Source organism: Mustela nigripes, chromosome 6 (genome assembly GCF_022355385.1).
Source record: "Mustela nigripes isolate SB6536 chromosome 6, MUSNIG.SB6536, whole genome shotgun sequence".
Taxonomy (NCBI): domain Eukaryota; kingdom Metazoa; phylum Chordata; class Mammalia; order Carnivora; family Mustelidae; genus Mustela; species Mustela nigripes.
The window spans coordinates 10,071,525-10,085,496 of NC_081562.1; the positions used below are offsets into that span (position 1 = coordinate 10,071,525).

At 53.0% G+C, this 13,972-nt stretch overlaps 1 protein-coding gene across 2 annotated transcripts; it reads left to right on the forward strand.

Moving 5' to 3' along the window:
* The first annotated feature begins 524 nt into the window (after positions 1 to 524).
* ANKRD54 (ankyrin repeat domain 54) lies at positions 525 to 12,769 on the forward strand. Of its 2 annotated transcripts, none has more exons than XM_059402038.1 (8): positions 525 to 946; positions 2,181 to 2,228; positions 7,170 to 7,268; positions 10,126 to 10,197; positions 10,693 to 10,740; positions 10,815 to 10,939; positions 11,160 to 11,267; positions 11,647 to 12,769. In XM_059402038.1, exons 1-8 carry the CDS (start codon positions 622 to 624, stop codon positions 11,719 to 11,721), a joined length of 900 nt encoding a protein of 299 aa, XP_059258021.1. In that variant the 5' UTR covers positions 525 to 621; the 3' UTR covers positions 11,722 to 12,769. The 2 variants fall into 2 exon arrangements, with proteins under 2 accessions (XP_059258021.1, XP_059258022.1); XM_059402039.1 differs by having other exon boundaries at positions 857 to 946; positions 7,175 to 7,268.
* The last annotated feature ends 1,203 nt before the right edge of the window (positions 12,770 to 13,972 follow it).

The following is a 13,972-nucleotide window of genomic DNA, read 5'->3' on the forward strand; positions in this document are numbered from 1 at the left end:
TGATCAACGCCAGGGTTACCGAGAGGACCCTAACTAAAGGGATCTTTCGCATGTGGAAGCTATGACTCCTCAATGTGCGGCAGAGCCCCAAGTTTTAACACATTCTCACTTTCTTACTCACACTATGCACTTCCCACCAGGAAGTCCTTCTTTTTTTACGTTCACTGATTTAAAACGTATCTGTTCTTATCCCTCCAGGGCGGCTTCTTCACGTTCCTTAGTGATTGGCTGCAGATCGTCTTAAAGTGATTGGTTAAAGCATCTGCCCGTTATCTTTCCCAGGAGCCGGAGGGGGAAATGGGTGGTGGGGGAAGAGCGAGAGAGTAGCCTAAACTGGGCTGTTTTATTGGCTCCGGTGGGGACGCACGGCGAGAGCGTGGGCTGTCCAAGTTTGTGACTGGCTTTTGTGTCCGTCAATCATGCTGCCGGAAACCAATTCTCTGGCCCCAACCGTGCCCGGTTGGCTGTTGGCGACGGGAGCCCGCCCCCCGCTCGGTTGCCGTGGTTGCAGGCCGGACCCGCCCGCTCGCCCGCTGACAGCGAGGCTTAGGGCGGAGGAAGCGGGTCGTTGGTCGGTCGGGAACGAGGCTCCGGCGGCCAGACCCGCGCAGAGCCGTTGCCATGGCAGCCGCCGCCGGGGGCGCGGACGAGGAGCCGCGCTCTGGCCGCTCGAGTTCGGAGGGCGAGTGCGCCGTGGCGCCGGAGCCGCTGACAGGCCCCGAGGGCCTCTTTTCTTTCGCGGACTTCGGGTCCGCGCTGGGCGGCGGCGCGAGCCTCCCGGGCCGGGCGTCCGGCGGGGCCCAGTCCCCGCTGCGCTACCTCCATGTCCTGTGGCAGCAGGACGCGGAGCCCCGCGATGAGCTGCGTTGTAAGATACCCGCCGGCCGGCTGAGGCGCGCCGCCAGGCCCCACCGCCGGCTCGGGCCCACGGGCAAGGAGGTGCACGGTGAGGAGCGCGGCGGGAGGCGGGGCCCCGACCTCCCCCAACCCCTCGGGATTCGGTCCTCGGACGGCTGAGCTCCCGGCCCATGGCGACCCCTGAGTCTCCTTGTAGGAGCCATCAGGATGGAGAGCGGATAAGGACCGCGAATGTGAAAGAGACGGTCCTGAAGCACTTGGTCATTCCTGGATAGAAACTTTTCATGACTCCAGGCGTTTATCAGTAGATTAAAAAATAATAATAATAAATGGGGTACTGGCGAATACTTTTATTATCAGAGAGGGGAGGCCAGAGTCTGAAGCCAAGTTCCACTATCCTGTTTAAATGCACAGGCTGGGACTGGACTCCCCGACCTCGTTGAAGCCTTAGGCGAACCGTAGAACCTTTCAGCCTTCGTTTTCTCGTCTGTAGATGAGTACCATACAGGGATGTTGCCAGAGTTAAGTAAGGCGACGAATTCGTAGCGATTATTCTGCTTTTGTTGTCCCAAACACTGTTGGGACATTTGTGATCTTTTTTTTTAAAGATTTTATTTACTTATTTATTTGACAAAGAGAGAGATCACAAGTAGGCAGAGAGGCAGGCAGAGGGGTGGGGGGTGGGGGTGGGGGTGGGGGGGAGAAGCAGGCTCCCTGATGAGCAGAGAGCCCGATATGGGACTCTATCCCAGGACCCGGAGATCATGACCTGAGCTGAAGGCAGAGGCTTAACCCACTGAGCCACCCAGGCGCCCCCATTTATAATCATTTCTAATCCTCACAATAACTCAGTGGGAGCCCCATACTGTTTCCATTATATAGAAGAGGAAACTGAGGCTGGGAGCGATTGCCCTGCTCCAGCTCACATAGCTAGTAAGTGGCTGTGATGGAATCAGAACCCACCCCTGCCAGACTCAAACTCCTGCTCTCGTGTGTCCACTGTATTTTTTTCTTCAGATGATAAACCTGGGGCCCAGGACGTTAGTTCTCTTTGCTCGAGGTCGCTCAGCTACTATAAGTGGCAGAGCCAAGATCTGGCTCCAAAGGCCTTGAAGGATTTGCTACAGAATGTGGCTTTTTGCACTAGATCTGCCACATTTCCAGTCTTCCCTTGTACCCAGTGTTTCGCATCCTGGTGCCTTTCTTTCCCTTTAGATGCTGTCGTGGGTGGACTATGGCCTAACTAGGCAGTCACCCACTTCCAGCTTCGTCATGACTGTTTTATTTTGTTTTTAACTAGAACTCCTTTCCTCTCTTCACAGCTCTGAAGAGGCTGAGGGACTCGGCCAACGCCAATGATGTGGAAACAGGTGAGTGTGCAAAGCAGGTCTAGCTCTGTGGGTTGGTTAGGGAAAGCAAAATCCGGGCGACCCATCCCTGGGAAGAGAGTGCTTGAGTTCAGTATGCCCGCTCACCCCATGGGCTAGGCTCACTGTATATATTATGTAACTATGATCATCTCGCAAAAGATAAGTCTGGCGTGGATGCTTACTCTTTCCATGCCTCTCTGTCACCCGGAACTTCCTGATGTCATAGTGTTGATCACTCTGTGGGCTCCCTGCTGTTGGGACCATGTCTGCTTTTGTATCCCCGGCAGAGTAGGAGCTTTTTAGAACTTCCAGTTACTGGGAATGGACAGTCAGCTTTAGCTGTCAGCCAGGTCACCATCGGAACCAAGCCAACACCCTCAGCTGCTCAGCCGAGGCTTTGTGGTAGTTGGGTCAGTGGTTCTCAAACTTGTTTAGTTGACGGAACCTTGGAAAGGCATGGGAGGGGCTCCCAGCAGGACGCCACTCTGGTTTTTTGTTGTTGCTCCCCTGCGTTCATTGCTGATAGGACAGTAGCGGCATCAGAGGTACAGGGGACAAGTTCTAGGGGAAAGCTTGTAATTCTATCTACCTGTTAGTTTTCTAGGGCTGCTGCGACAAATTACCACAAACAGTGGTTTAAAACAACACGAATTTCTTTTCTTTTTAAAATTATTATTATTATTATTTTTAACAGCACAGATTGTTTTTTAAAGATTTCATTTATTTATTTGACAGTGAGAGAGAGAGATCACAAGTAGGCAAACAGGCAGACAGAGAGAGGGGGAAGCAGTCTCCCTGCTGAGGAGAGAGCCCAATTCGGGCCTCGATCCCAGGACCCTGAGATCACAATCCAAGCTGAAGGTAGAGGCTTAACCCAATGAGCCACCCACGGGCCCCCAGATTTTTTTTTTTTTAAGATTTTATCTGTTTATTTGACAGAGAGAGAGAGCGAGCACAAGCAAGGGGAATGGCAGGCAGAGGAAGAGGTAGAAGCAGGCTCCCCGCAGAGCAAGGAGCCTGATGTGGGGCTTGATCCCAGGACCATGGGATCATGACCTGAACCAAAGGCAGATGCTCAACCAACTGACCCACCCAGGTGCCCCAACAACACAGATTTCTTAGCACATAATTCTGGAAGTCAGAAATCCAACACAGGTCTCACCATGCTGAAAGCAAGGTGTCAGCAATGCTGCATTTCTTTCTTAAAGCCGTAGGGGAGACTCTGTTTCCCTGACTTTTCCCATTTCTAGGAGCTGCCCACATTCCTTGGCTCATAGTCTTCTCCCTCCGTCTTCAAAGTCAGCAACAGTGGACCGAGCCCTCACACTGCTGTCTTTCTGGTTCACACGGCAGGGAAAGGTGCTCTGATTTTAAGGACTCATGTGATTAGTTTGGGCCTGAATAATCCAGAATAATCTTTCTGTCTCAAGGCCCCTAATCTTACTCATATCTGCAAAGTCTTTTTTGCTGCATAAGGTAATATGTCCAATAAACTCAGGGTTTAGGGCCTGACATCTTGGCAGCCGTGAGCCTACCTACCTCGAGTGGATATCGTTCTGTTTTGGTGGTGGTGGTGCACTGCGGTCAACAGAGAAGATGTGAGCATTGCTTGAGAGCCGTGGGATCAGAGAGCCCATTTACAGCCAGTGTGGAGAGGAAGTCATTGACCTCAGGGAGCTGGGTGTTAGACTGTGGGCCTTAAAATGGTTCCTTTAGGGGTGCCTGGGTGGCTCAGTGGGTTAAAGCTCTGCCTTCGGCTCTGGTCATGATCTCGGGGTCCTGGAATTGAGCCCTGCATCAGGCTCTCTGCTCAGCAGGAAGCCTGCTTCCTCCTCTCTCTCTCTGCCTGCCCTCTTCCTACTTGTGCTCTCTCTCTGTGTCAAATAAATAAATAAAATCTTAAAAAAAAAAAAAAAATGGTTCCTTTACCCCTGGCATCTCATGGTAAGCAGGCCTGGGAACTGGAGGGCTTTCCAGCTCTCTTCACTTTGGTCTCTTTTCTGTGAACTTTAATATTTTGGAATATTTGAGCAGCAACCTAGATAGTTTTTCAAGGAAAATTGATAAGTATTCTCCTTTGCATATCTCTAGTGTGTGGCCGGAGAATATTTGAATTCTATTTCCCTTCCCCAGAAAGCCTAGTTCATCCTGAATCAGATACTCATGCGGTGGTTTCAGTGTCTTGACAGAAATGCCTTAGTGTTCCGGTCAGAGTCTCTAACACACCCACCCGTGTCCGCATCTAAGTGGCTCTCAGACTGACCAGGTTCTTGCAAGACTCTGATGGTGACCCCGGCTGTGGGGTTCGCCTGTCCTCTTTCTCTCTCATGGTTTGCATTTCCTTCTCCTTTCCTGCACGTTTGTTGGGTTTTTGGTGTAGCTGAGCAGTCATACTGGACACAGAATTGATGCCCTGCTGTTGTTAAGTCATAACCTATTTTCATATACATGAAAATTACATACATTTAAAATGTTTGGGAGATGAGGGAAATATGCAATAAAAACATCCATAATCATGGGGCGCCTGGGTGGCTCAGTGGGTTAAGCCGCTGCCTTCGGCTCAGGTCATGATCTCAGGGTGTTGGGATTGAGTCCCGCATCGGGCTCTCTGCTCAGCGGGGAGCCTGCTTCCCTCTGTCTCTCTCTGCCTGCCTCTCTGCCTACTTGTGATTTCTCTCTGTCAAATAAATTATGGATTTTTTTAAAGATTTTATTTATTAATCAGCAGAGGAACAAATCTCCGTAAATATATTGCTGACTATCCTTCTAGTCCTTTTTCCTATGCAGAGAAATTTTCTTTATGGGCTTGCAGACTATGCCAGATACTCAATTTTATATCCCATGTGACTTCATAGTCTTTGTAACCATTCATTTTTTTCAAAAGGGAAATGTGTTTTTTTCCCCTATTGACAGAAAGAATACATGGCTGTATGATTTTTTTAAGCTTATAAGGTAAAAAGCAGGAATTACCTTATAATTCTATTGTCCAGGAATAGCCACAATTTGTTATAGAAGCCCACTGTGCCTTCAGAGGAACAAAGAAAGAATTATTTAGTTAGTCATATATTTGCATAGTGGTTTCTCTTTTGAGTTGGGGAGGGCAGAGGGAAAGGGGAGAGAGGGAATCTTTTTTTTTTTTTTTTAAACGAGAGAGAGAATCTTAAGCAGGTTCCATGCCCCACACAAAGCTCGATCTCATAACTCTGAGATCACAACCTGAGCTGAAATCAAGAGTCAGACACTTGACCAATTGAGCCCCAGTTTTTTTTTTTTTTAATTTTATTTATTTATTTGACAGATAGAGATCACAAGTAGGCAGAGAGGCAGGCAGAGAGAGAGGGGGAAGCAGGCTTTCTGCTGAGCAGAGAGCCCCATGCGGGGCTCGATCCCAGCATCCTGGGATCATGAACTGAGCCAAAGGCAGAAGCTTAACCCACTGAGCCACCCAGGCGCCCCCAGTTTTTAATTTTTAAGAGAATTTCCCAGGTATGGGGTTATCACATCAAAAGGTATGCATATTTCGATGACTTCTGACAGATGCTGCCTCTAGTGCTTTCCAAGAAGACTGTAACTATACAAATCATAAAAGAGAACGGACTCTTTTAGTTTTGTCTATTCTCTCTGGCTGGCTATCTTTTGGCCAATGTACCAGGCTGACCGGTACATTCTTTCTCTTCCACTCTCATAAACCTGTTTCTGCCACCTTTATTCATTTCTTCAGTCAACAGTGTTCATGGAGCTGAACAAGTCCGATCTTGATCATGGGTATTAAGTAAGATAAACCAAAAAAAAAAAAAATGTGCAATATAATTGGAGAAAAAGAATGTGAAGTGATACCATTTTTCTAAAACAAAACCCCCAGAAACACTGATGTATTTAGTTGGAGAGGCAGAAGTTCTGGAGCCAGAGAAGCCAGGGAAGCCTGGGTTTCTTTCCCAGTTTTGCTTCCTGGTAGCTGGGTGAGGGCACCTGGAGCACCTCCCAGAATGGGACACGATGCCTGGCTGGGTGGGCGAGGGGCTTAGCAGACAGGTGCCTGGTGCCAGGCTGGTGTTCAGCGTACTCCCCAGTGTTCTAGAATGGCACAGCATGTTCACATTAGAGGAGCAGGGCAAACAGGGCCCTGAGGAGACGTGGGAGCCGGAGTGGCTATCTGAGCCTGAAGAGGAAGAGGAGGAAGAGAATCTGGGCTTCGGCTGGAGTCCTTGAGAGATTTGCCAATGGAGACTAAACTGTTGGTTGCTCTAAAATGCTGTTTGGCAGCAATTTCTACATTTCAGCTGGACGTATGTGTGTGGCACATAATGGCTTATGGTTTGTAGTGGCTCTGTGTTTTGCAAAGAGGCATTTCACATCCATTATTCTCATCAGAGCAGCTCTGGAAATTGGTGATTATTCCCATTTGCGGTGAATTGGGACCCAAATTCAGGCCTTCCGACTCCCAGCTCAGCTCCTTCTACAGCCCCGTGCTGTCAGCAATGTACTCCTTTTGTCGTTACTCAGCTTCGCCTAGGACTTAGTCCTTGCGGCTCCACGTCTGTGCCGGCTGCCCCGGAGGGCCACCTCCCGGGAGCGAAGGCAGCATTCCCCAGCAGCTCGGGCAGCTGTGTCCAGCTGGAATGGATGCGTATCCGAATGGATGTGAGGCCGGAGTCCGTGCTAGGGATTGCTGTGACTCTAGAATTCCTGACTCCGAGGGCCAAGATCCTTCTATGATGTTCTGTCTCTAGACACAGAGTTTGAGCTGCCAGAATCTGTGGTCCTCAGTCATGCTTTCGGGAGAACAAGTCCCTTATCTTGGCATCTCCTGTGAGGCCGGCATCCAGGCGGGATGAGCTCTCCCCTGGCTTATCGATGCCCAGCCCAGAAGCACCCCAGAGCACCCTTCTTAGCTAACAACTGCCTCTCTGTCCCCCTGCCCCTCTGTCTTGGTGGTGTCAGTGCAGCAGCTTCTGGAAGATGGCGCTGATCCCTGTGCAGCTGACGACAAGGGCCGCACAGCTCTGCACTTCGCCTCCTGCAATGGCAACGACCAGATCGGTGAGTCCTGGGCACGGGGGCAGGGAAGGGGGCTGGCCAAGGAGCATCGCGGCGGGGGTGCTGGGGGAAGATCTGTCTACACCGCCAGGGTGGCCGCCAGTCCTTCAAGACATTCAGGCAGCATTTTCTCAGTGCCAGGTGTCCAGCAGGACAAACCTCTGTCCCCCTACAAAGTCCTTTTTGCGTGTGGTATAACTTATAAACAGTGACCTTTCTGTATGAGTGCGCTGATGTTACCGCCATCCGGATCAAGACAAAAGATAGTTTCAGGAGCACCCAGCCGGCTCAGTCAGTAGAGCATGAGACTTTTGGTCCCCAGGTCATGAGTTCAAGCCCCGTGTTGGGTGTAGGGCCTACTTTTAAAAAAAAAAAAAGAAGGAAAAAGAAAGAAAGAAGGAAAGAAAGAAAGAAAGAAAGAAAAGGAAAAGGAACGAAAGGAAAAGAAAAAAAGTAGTTTCACCCCCCAGCAGCCTACCTGATGCCCCTTCCAGTCCTTATCCCCGTGTAGGCCTTGCTCACCATAGATTGGTTTTCCTGGTTCTGAATTTCACGTAAGTGGACGCACAGAGCCTGCAGTCTTTGAATTCTCTTTCACTCAAACTTACATCCCTGAGACTCACCCCTGAATCTTGTTTGTATCCGGAGTTTCTCCTTTCTTACTGCTGGACGGCATTTCATCGTGTGATGTCCCACGGTGCACCCATTCTACTGTTGATGGATGTCTGTGTTGTTTCCAGGTTTGGGCTCGTATGAATACAGCTGCTGGGAACATTCTTGCACCTGTGACTTGGTGGATATAAGCATTTACTTGTGTGAGATGGTATTGCAGGTGTGGAGTTGCTGGCTCACCAGGGGACACGTAGATTTCGCTTTAGTATGTGCTTGCACAGTTTCCTCCGGTGGCTGTCCCAGTGTAGACTCCCACCAGCAATGTAAGAGTTCCACATTTTTCCCCAGCCTTGCTGACGCTTGGTATTGTGTCTTTTTTTTTTTTTTTTTTAAGATTTTATTTATTTATTTGAGAGCGAGACAGTGAAAGAGAGCATGAGAGGGGAGAAGGTCAGAGGGGGAAGCAGGCTCTCCATGGAGCTGGGAGCCTGATGTGGGACTTGATCCCAGGACCCCGGGATCATGACCTGAGCCCAAGGCAGTTGCTTGACCAACTGAGCCACCGAGGAGCCCGGTATTATGTCTTTTTAATTTTAGCCATTCTGGTATGGTGGCATCTTATTGTGGTTTAATTGATGTTTTTCTGGTAGCAACAGATGTTAAACATGTATATATTGGCCATTTTTATAGTCCCTTGTGTACATATTGGCCATTTTTATATCTTCTTTTGTGAAGTTCCTGTTCATGTCTTTTGTCCGCGTTTTGTTTTCTTCTTCTTTTTTTTAAAGATTTTATTTACTTGACAGACAGAGATTACAAGTAGGCAGAGAGGCAGGCAGAGAGAAAGAGGGGGAAGCAGCCTCCCTGCTGAGCAGAGAGCCCGATGCGGGACTCGATCCTGAGATTCTGGGATCATGATTTGAGCTGAAGACAGAGGCTTTAACCCAGAGTCACCCAGGCACCCCTGCGTTTTATTTTCTTAAAGGTCTTATTTACTTCTTTACAGGAAGAGACACAACAAGAGAAGGAACACAAACAGGGAGAGTGGGAGAGGGAGAACAGGTTTCCCGTGGAGCAGAGAGCCCGATGCGGGCTCTGGGATCATGACCTGAGCAGAAGGCAGACGCTTAACAACTAAGCTATCCAGGCACCCCTTTTGTCTGTGTTTCAAAACAAGCTGCCTGGTTGTTGTTGTTGTTGTTTTAATTATTGATTTGTAGAAATTCTTTATATATTCTGGATAGAAGTCATTTATCGAATATAAATGACTTAACTTTTCTGATCTTGCCTTCTTGTTCTCTGAGTGGTGTCTTTTGATGAACCCAAGTTCTAAATTTTAATGAATCCAGTGCATCCATCTTTTCTTTTTTGTGGTTAGCATTTCTGTGACCTACTTAAGCAATCTTTACCTATCCTGAGGTCATGGAGATGGTCTTTTTTTTTTTTAAGATTTTATTTATTTATTTGATAGAGATCACAAGTAGGCAGAGAGACAGGCAGAGAGAGGGGGGTGGGGGGGAAGCAGGCTCCCCACTGAGCAGAGAGCCCGATGCGGGCCTCAATCCCAGGACCCTGAGATCAAGACCTGAGCCGAAGGCAGAGGCTTTAACCCACTGAGCCACCCAGGCGCCCCCATGGAGATATAATCTTGTTTGTTTCTACAGGCTGGACTTAGAGCTTGCACATGTAGGTCTATGATACGACTCCCATGCGTTTCTGTACTCGGTGTGCAGCCTAGCCTGGCCGCATCATACGCGTTAGTCTACCTGCACGTCGGTTGCCGTAACTAATGGCCTGGGCGATGCCGCAGCCCACCCTGGAGGTGGCGTAGAGACTCGGGGAGGGGGATGATCAGCGTCAGCTGTTGGCCTAATTCCCGCTATGGCACTTGGCTGTGGAAAGAGCAGAAAGTGTCCTTGACAGCCTTTACCAGCAGCCACTGCTGTTGAAAGAACTTTCTTCAACCCTTAAAAGCCCCGTCCTTTCGCAGTCCTGCATAGGCCCGGAAGGCTGTCCCGGAATCCTCAGTGCCCGGCCTTCAGGGTCCTATACATAAACCCTGTGAGTGAGGGAGTAAGTGAGCAAGTGAATGGACGACTGAATGAAATGGACAAAACAAGGTAGAGAACCGTGTTGCGTTCAGTGTCCCACACTTTGAGGAAGCCTCTTTAGGTAGGTTCGGGGTGGGGGTTAGTATCCAGTCCATAAAAGTCCTCCAGCAACTCTTGGCGGGTTTTGCTGTTTCCAGTGCAGTTGCTCCTGGACCATGGGGCTGATCCCAACCAACGAGATGGGCTGGGGAACACGCCACTACACCTGGGTAAGTGCCTGGGAAGCCGCCAGCCCACCCTTCTGTGCAGTGTAGGTGGGCTGCTCTGCCGGGGAGCCTGAGTCCTGCAAACTCCCAGCAGGATCTCCTGTCATCTGGGGAGAACCTGAGCCCATGGGGACTGCCCTGCCCCCATGCTCTGTCCCCTGACCTTCCCCTTCGGTCCCCAGGGGGCCATGCCCTGGGCACAGCTGCTTTAGCAACCTCGGGAGCTCAGCAGGGCTCTGCTAGGGAAGGTGAGACCTGCAGCCTGCAGCTGCCCCGCACTATGGCTGGCCGTGAGGTGGGTCCCGTCTCCCAGCCTCAGTCTCCCTAGCTGTACAGGGAGAGAGTTGGGCCCGCCCCATGGCGGCCTTGGGGATGCCATCTCTGGAGGTGTGACCTGGAGCGGGTACACTCGGGAGTCACGGTCCTCCTCCCTCTGGCGGGCACACTGGCCAATGCCCTGATGTTCGGGACGCTCATGGCGCTGTTCTTCTTCCTCAGCGGCCTGCACCAACCACGTCCCTGTCATCACTACCCTGCTACGAGGAGGTATGTGCTCCCTTCCCCTTTGCGCTCCTCCCCTGCTCTCAACCCCGTGTGCTGACCTCAGCCCGCTACTGCAGGAGCCCGCGTGGACGCCTTGGACCGAGCTGGTCGCACGCCCCTGCACCTGGCCAAGTCAAAGCTGAACATCCTTCAGGAAGGCCACTCCCAGTGCCTGGAGGCCGTGCGGCTGGAGGTGAAGCAGGTGAGTGTCCATCGTACCGAGCCAATGGCAGCAAACCGGCCCCATGCAGGGGCTGCCCGAACACAGACTCGCCAGCAAACAAGCCCGAGGCAGGGGCTGCCGGGAGCACAGACATGCCCATCTCCAACCCGAGGGCTCCCGGTTGCTTCACACTGACCTGATTTGGCGTCTGGGCCACCTAGCTAGAACCCGGGCAGCTCAGCCTCGCCCCTCGTTCCAGATCATCCAGATGCTGAGGGAGTACCTGGAGCGCCTGGGGCGGCACGAGCAGCGCGAACGGCTGGATGACCTCTGCACCCGCCTCCAGATGACGAGCACCAAAGAGCAGGTGAGCGCCAGTGGCCCGCCTGGGACCTGGCAGGAGCTCGGGGCCGGTCCTTCTCTCTGTGACACAGCCAGCCACTCATGCAGAGAGAGGCTGCGGCTGTGGGGTTGCAGCCCGCTGTGGACCCCAAAGCCTCTGTCCACCACCTATGAAGCTCCTCGTGCCCCATGGCTCTTCTCTCCGGGGCAGTCTGAGACCCTGGAGTTAAGGATCATCGGTCGGACCATTGGTCGGTTCCATAGTCCGTGGTGAAGCCGCCACGTGCCCTGGGAGGAAAGACCACACCTACCCTCCGTGTCGGTGGCACGGGGTGGAGATCTGGAGGCCGGGACACCTGGGCCTGTTGTGGCACCTGTGACGGGGCGCTGGTTTTGTCCCACAGGTGGATGAAGTGACCGACCTCCTGGCCAGCTTCACATCCCTCAGCTTGCAGATGCAGAACATGGAGAAGAGGTAGCAAGAGAGGCCCCCCGCCGTCCCGCTCGGCTGCTGTCTGCCCCTGCCCGCACTGCTCTCTCAGTACCAAGAAAAAGCCCAATGCCTGGGACTTTGGAGCTGTACTTCTGTGGTGAGGCCCTCGCGCCCAGATGCTCCGGGCCACAGATGCTCTGGCCGACCACAGAGCCACTCCCAGCAACGGCCTGTACCATCTCCGTGGGCCGGGACCACAGCCCCCAGCTTCTTCCTCTGCTCCTGCAGCACTGCAGCCACTCAGGGCCGGCCCACGTGCACCAGCCCAGCCAGCCTCACCTATCTCGCGGCCTCCCCGGCCCCCTCAGCCAGCCCCAGACCCTTCTCTATGTCCTTTTCCCGGCCAGGGGCTTGTTGTGGCCAGCAGGGTGTAGGCTGAAGGCAGGCATCCTCGGGGGCATCTCAGCCGGCCCTGCACCCCTCACCAGCACTTAGATTGAGGCTTGTCACCTGCCTTTCAAGGAGACGTCGCAGTGAGTTTCTCCAGGTGGAACGGAGAGTTGCTGAAGCCAAGACCTTAGAAACAGCGTTAGGAAGGACCCTGCAGAACCCAAAGCAGAAAAGCCCCAGACTCTTTTGCCCAGTCGTTAAAATACCAGGAGGGAGGGCGAGCTGGGCCATTCTGAAGCCTAGCTGTAGGCTGAATAGTCCCCCCTCCCCCCGCCGCAGATGTCCGTGTTCTTACCCCAGGAACCTGTGAACATTATTGGGCAAAAGGGACTTTGCAGGTATAATTACATAAATGATCTGTGGACCAGGAGACTCTCCTGGATTACCCCTGGGGCTTCACATAATCACAGGCATCCCGAGGGGAGGAAAGCAGGAGGTCAGAGAGGAAGGAGGAGCTACAGCGGGAGGGGGTCAGAGCTGAGGACCGCAGGCACCCACGGAAGCTATAAGAGGCAAGGAAAGGGAGGTTCCCTTCAGAGCTTCCTGAGGGAACCAGCCTGGCTGACACTTTGACTTTAGCCCAGTGAGACCGATCTTAGAATTCTGACCGCCAGAACTGTAAGAATAAATATGTGTCGTTTTAAGCCACTAAGTCTGTGGACATTTGTTGCAGCAGTGATGGGAAACTGACATGCTCTGCGGAGGCACAGCTCACTGCGAAGGAGGCACCCTGCTCCCTGCTCAGCCAGGCCCTTGTTGTGCACAGTGGGCCTGCAGGGGTCCCTGGGCTGGGGGGGGGGGGGGACTGGCATGGGTCCTGGCAGGCAGGGAGCAGGAGGGCAGAGCACCCCCGACCCGGCCCTCTCCAGGGCACTGACTACAGAGTACAGACAGACTCCCCAGGCCACTGTCCCTGTGCACCCTGGCCCAGCACCACGTGCCCGCGGAGCACACTGGAATCCTGGCTACTTTTCAGGGGGGACCTGCCCCCCAAAGCCCAGCCTCATCCGATCGGAGCTGAACCCATGGCTCCCAGCTGCTCCCCAGACCCTGAAAAGTGTCTCTGTAGGTATGGGACACAGGCTGGGAGCTGTCTTCCAGACTCAGAGGAGAAACCCCACCACTTTGGCAGTGTCCTGGGGAGGGAAAGTGTGGTGCTAGCGCCAAGACTGGGGCCAGAGGGCCAGAGGAAGTCAGGTTTCCACGGGGCCCAAGCCAAGTGAAGTGGCTGCCGGTCCACATGGAGGAGTGAGGGATAGAGCACTCGGTTGGGGCGGGGAAGCGGAGAGAAGCGAATGGGGGTAGGAGTGGGGCGTGGGGGAGGGGCGGGGAGTGGCCCTGCACGAGTGCGGGCCCTGCGCCAGTAAGTGGGGGGCTGAGGGAAGGGGTGAAGTGGAGGCGGAGGACTGAGGGGAGGAGCCACGAGGGGGAGGAGCTCCCGTGAGTTGGTGAGTTGCAGGGCGGAGAGAGGGGAGTGAGAGAGAGAAGTACAGGGGCAGGGCTGCTTTTCACTCAGTTCCTCTGCAGGGGCTCTGCTGGTGCCGGTACCGGTACCGGACACAGGCCCCTTGGCCCGTGGCCCTGGGGGTGGGGCTGGGCAGAGGAAAGTCAGGGCAAAGGCGAAGCAGGGGTGGGAGGGAATGGACCTCAAAGGCGGTGGGCCCCTTCTCTTGTGGCCTGCTTCTCTGGACCTCCCGTAACCATATTCCTGGGACTGATCACCTGGGGAGAGGTGAAGCAGTTTCTCAACCTCAGGTCTCAGGGGTTCAATGAATGCACCCTCAGAGACGTATGATCCGCCTGAAGCCGTGCAGGACCTTGTGTGAAGAGTGTACACGTGTTTCTGA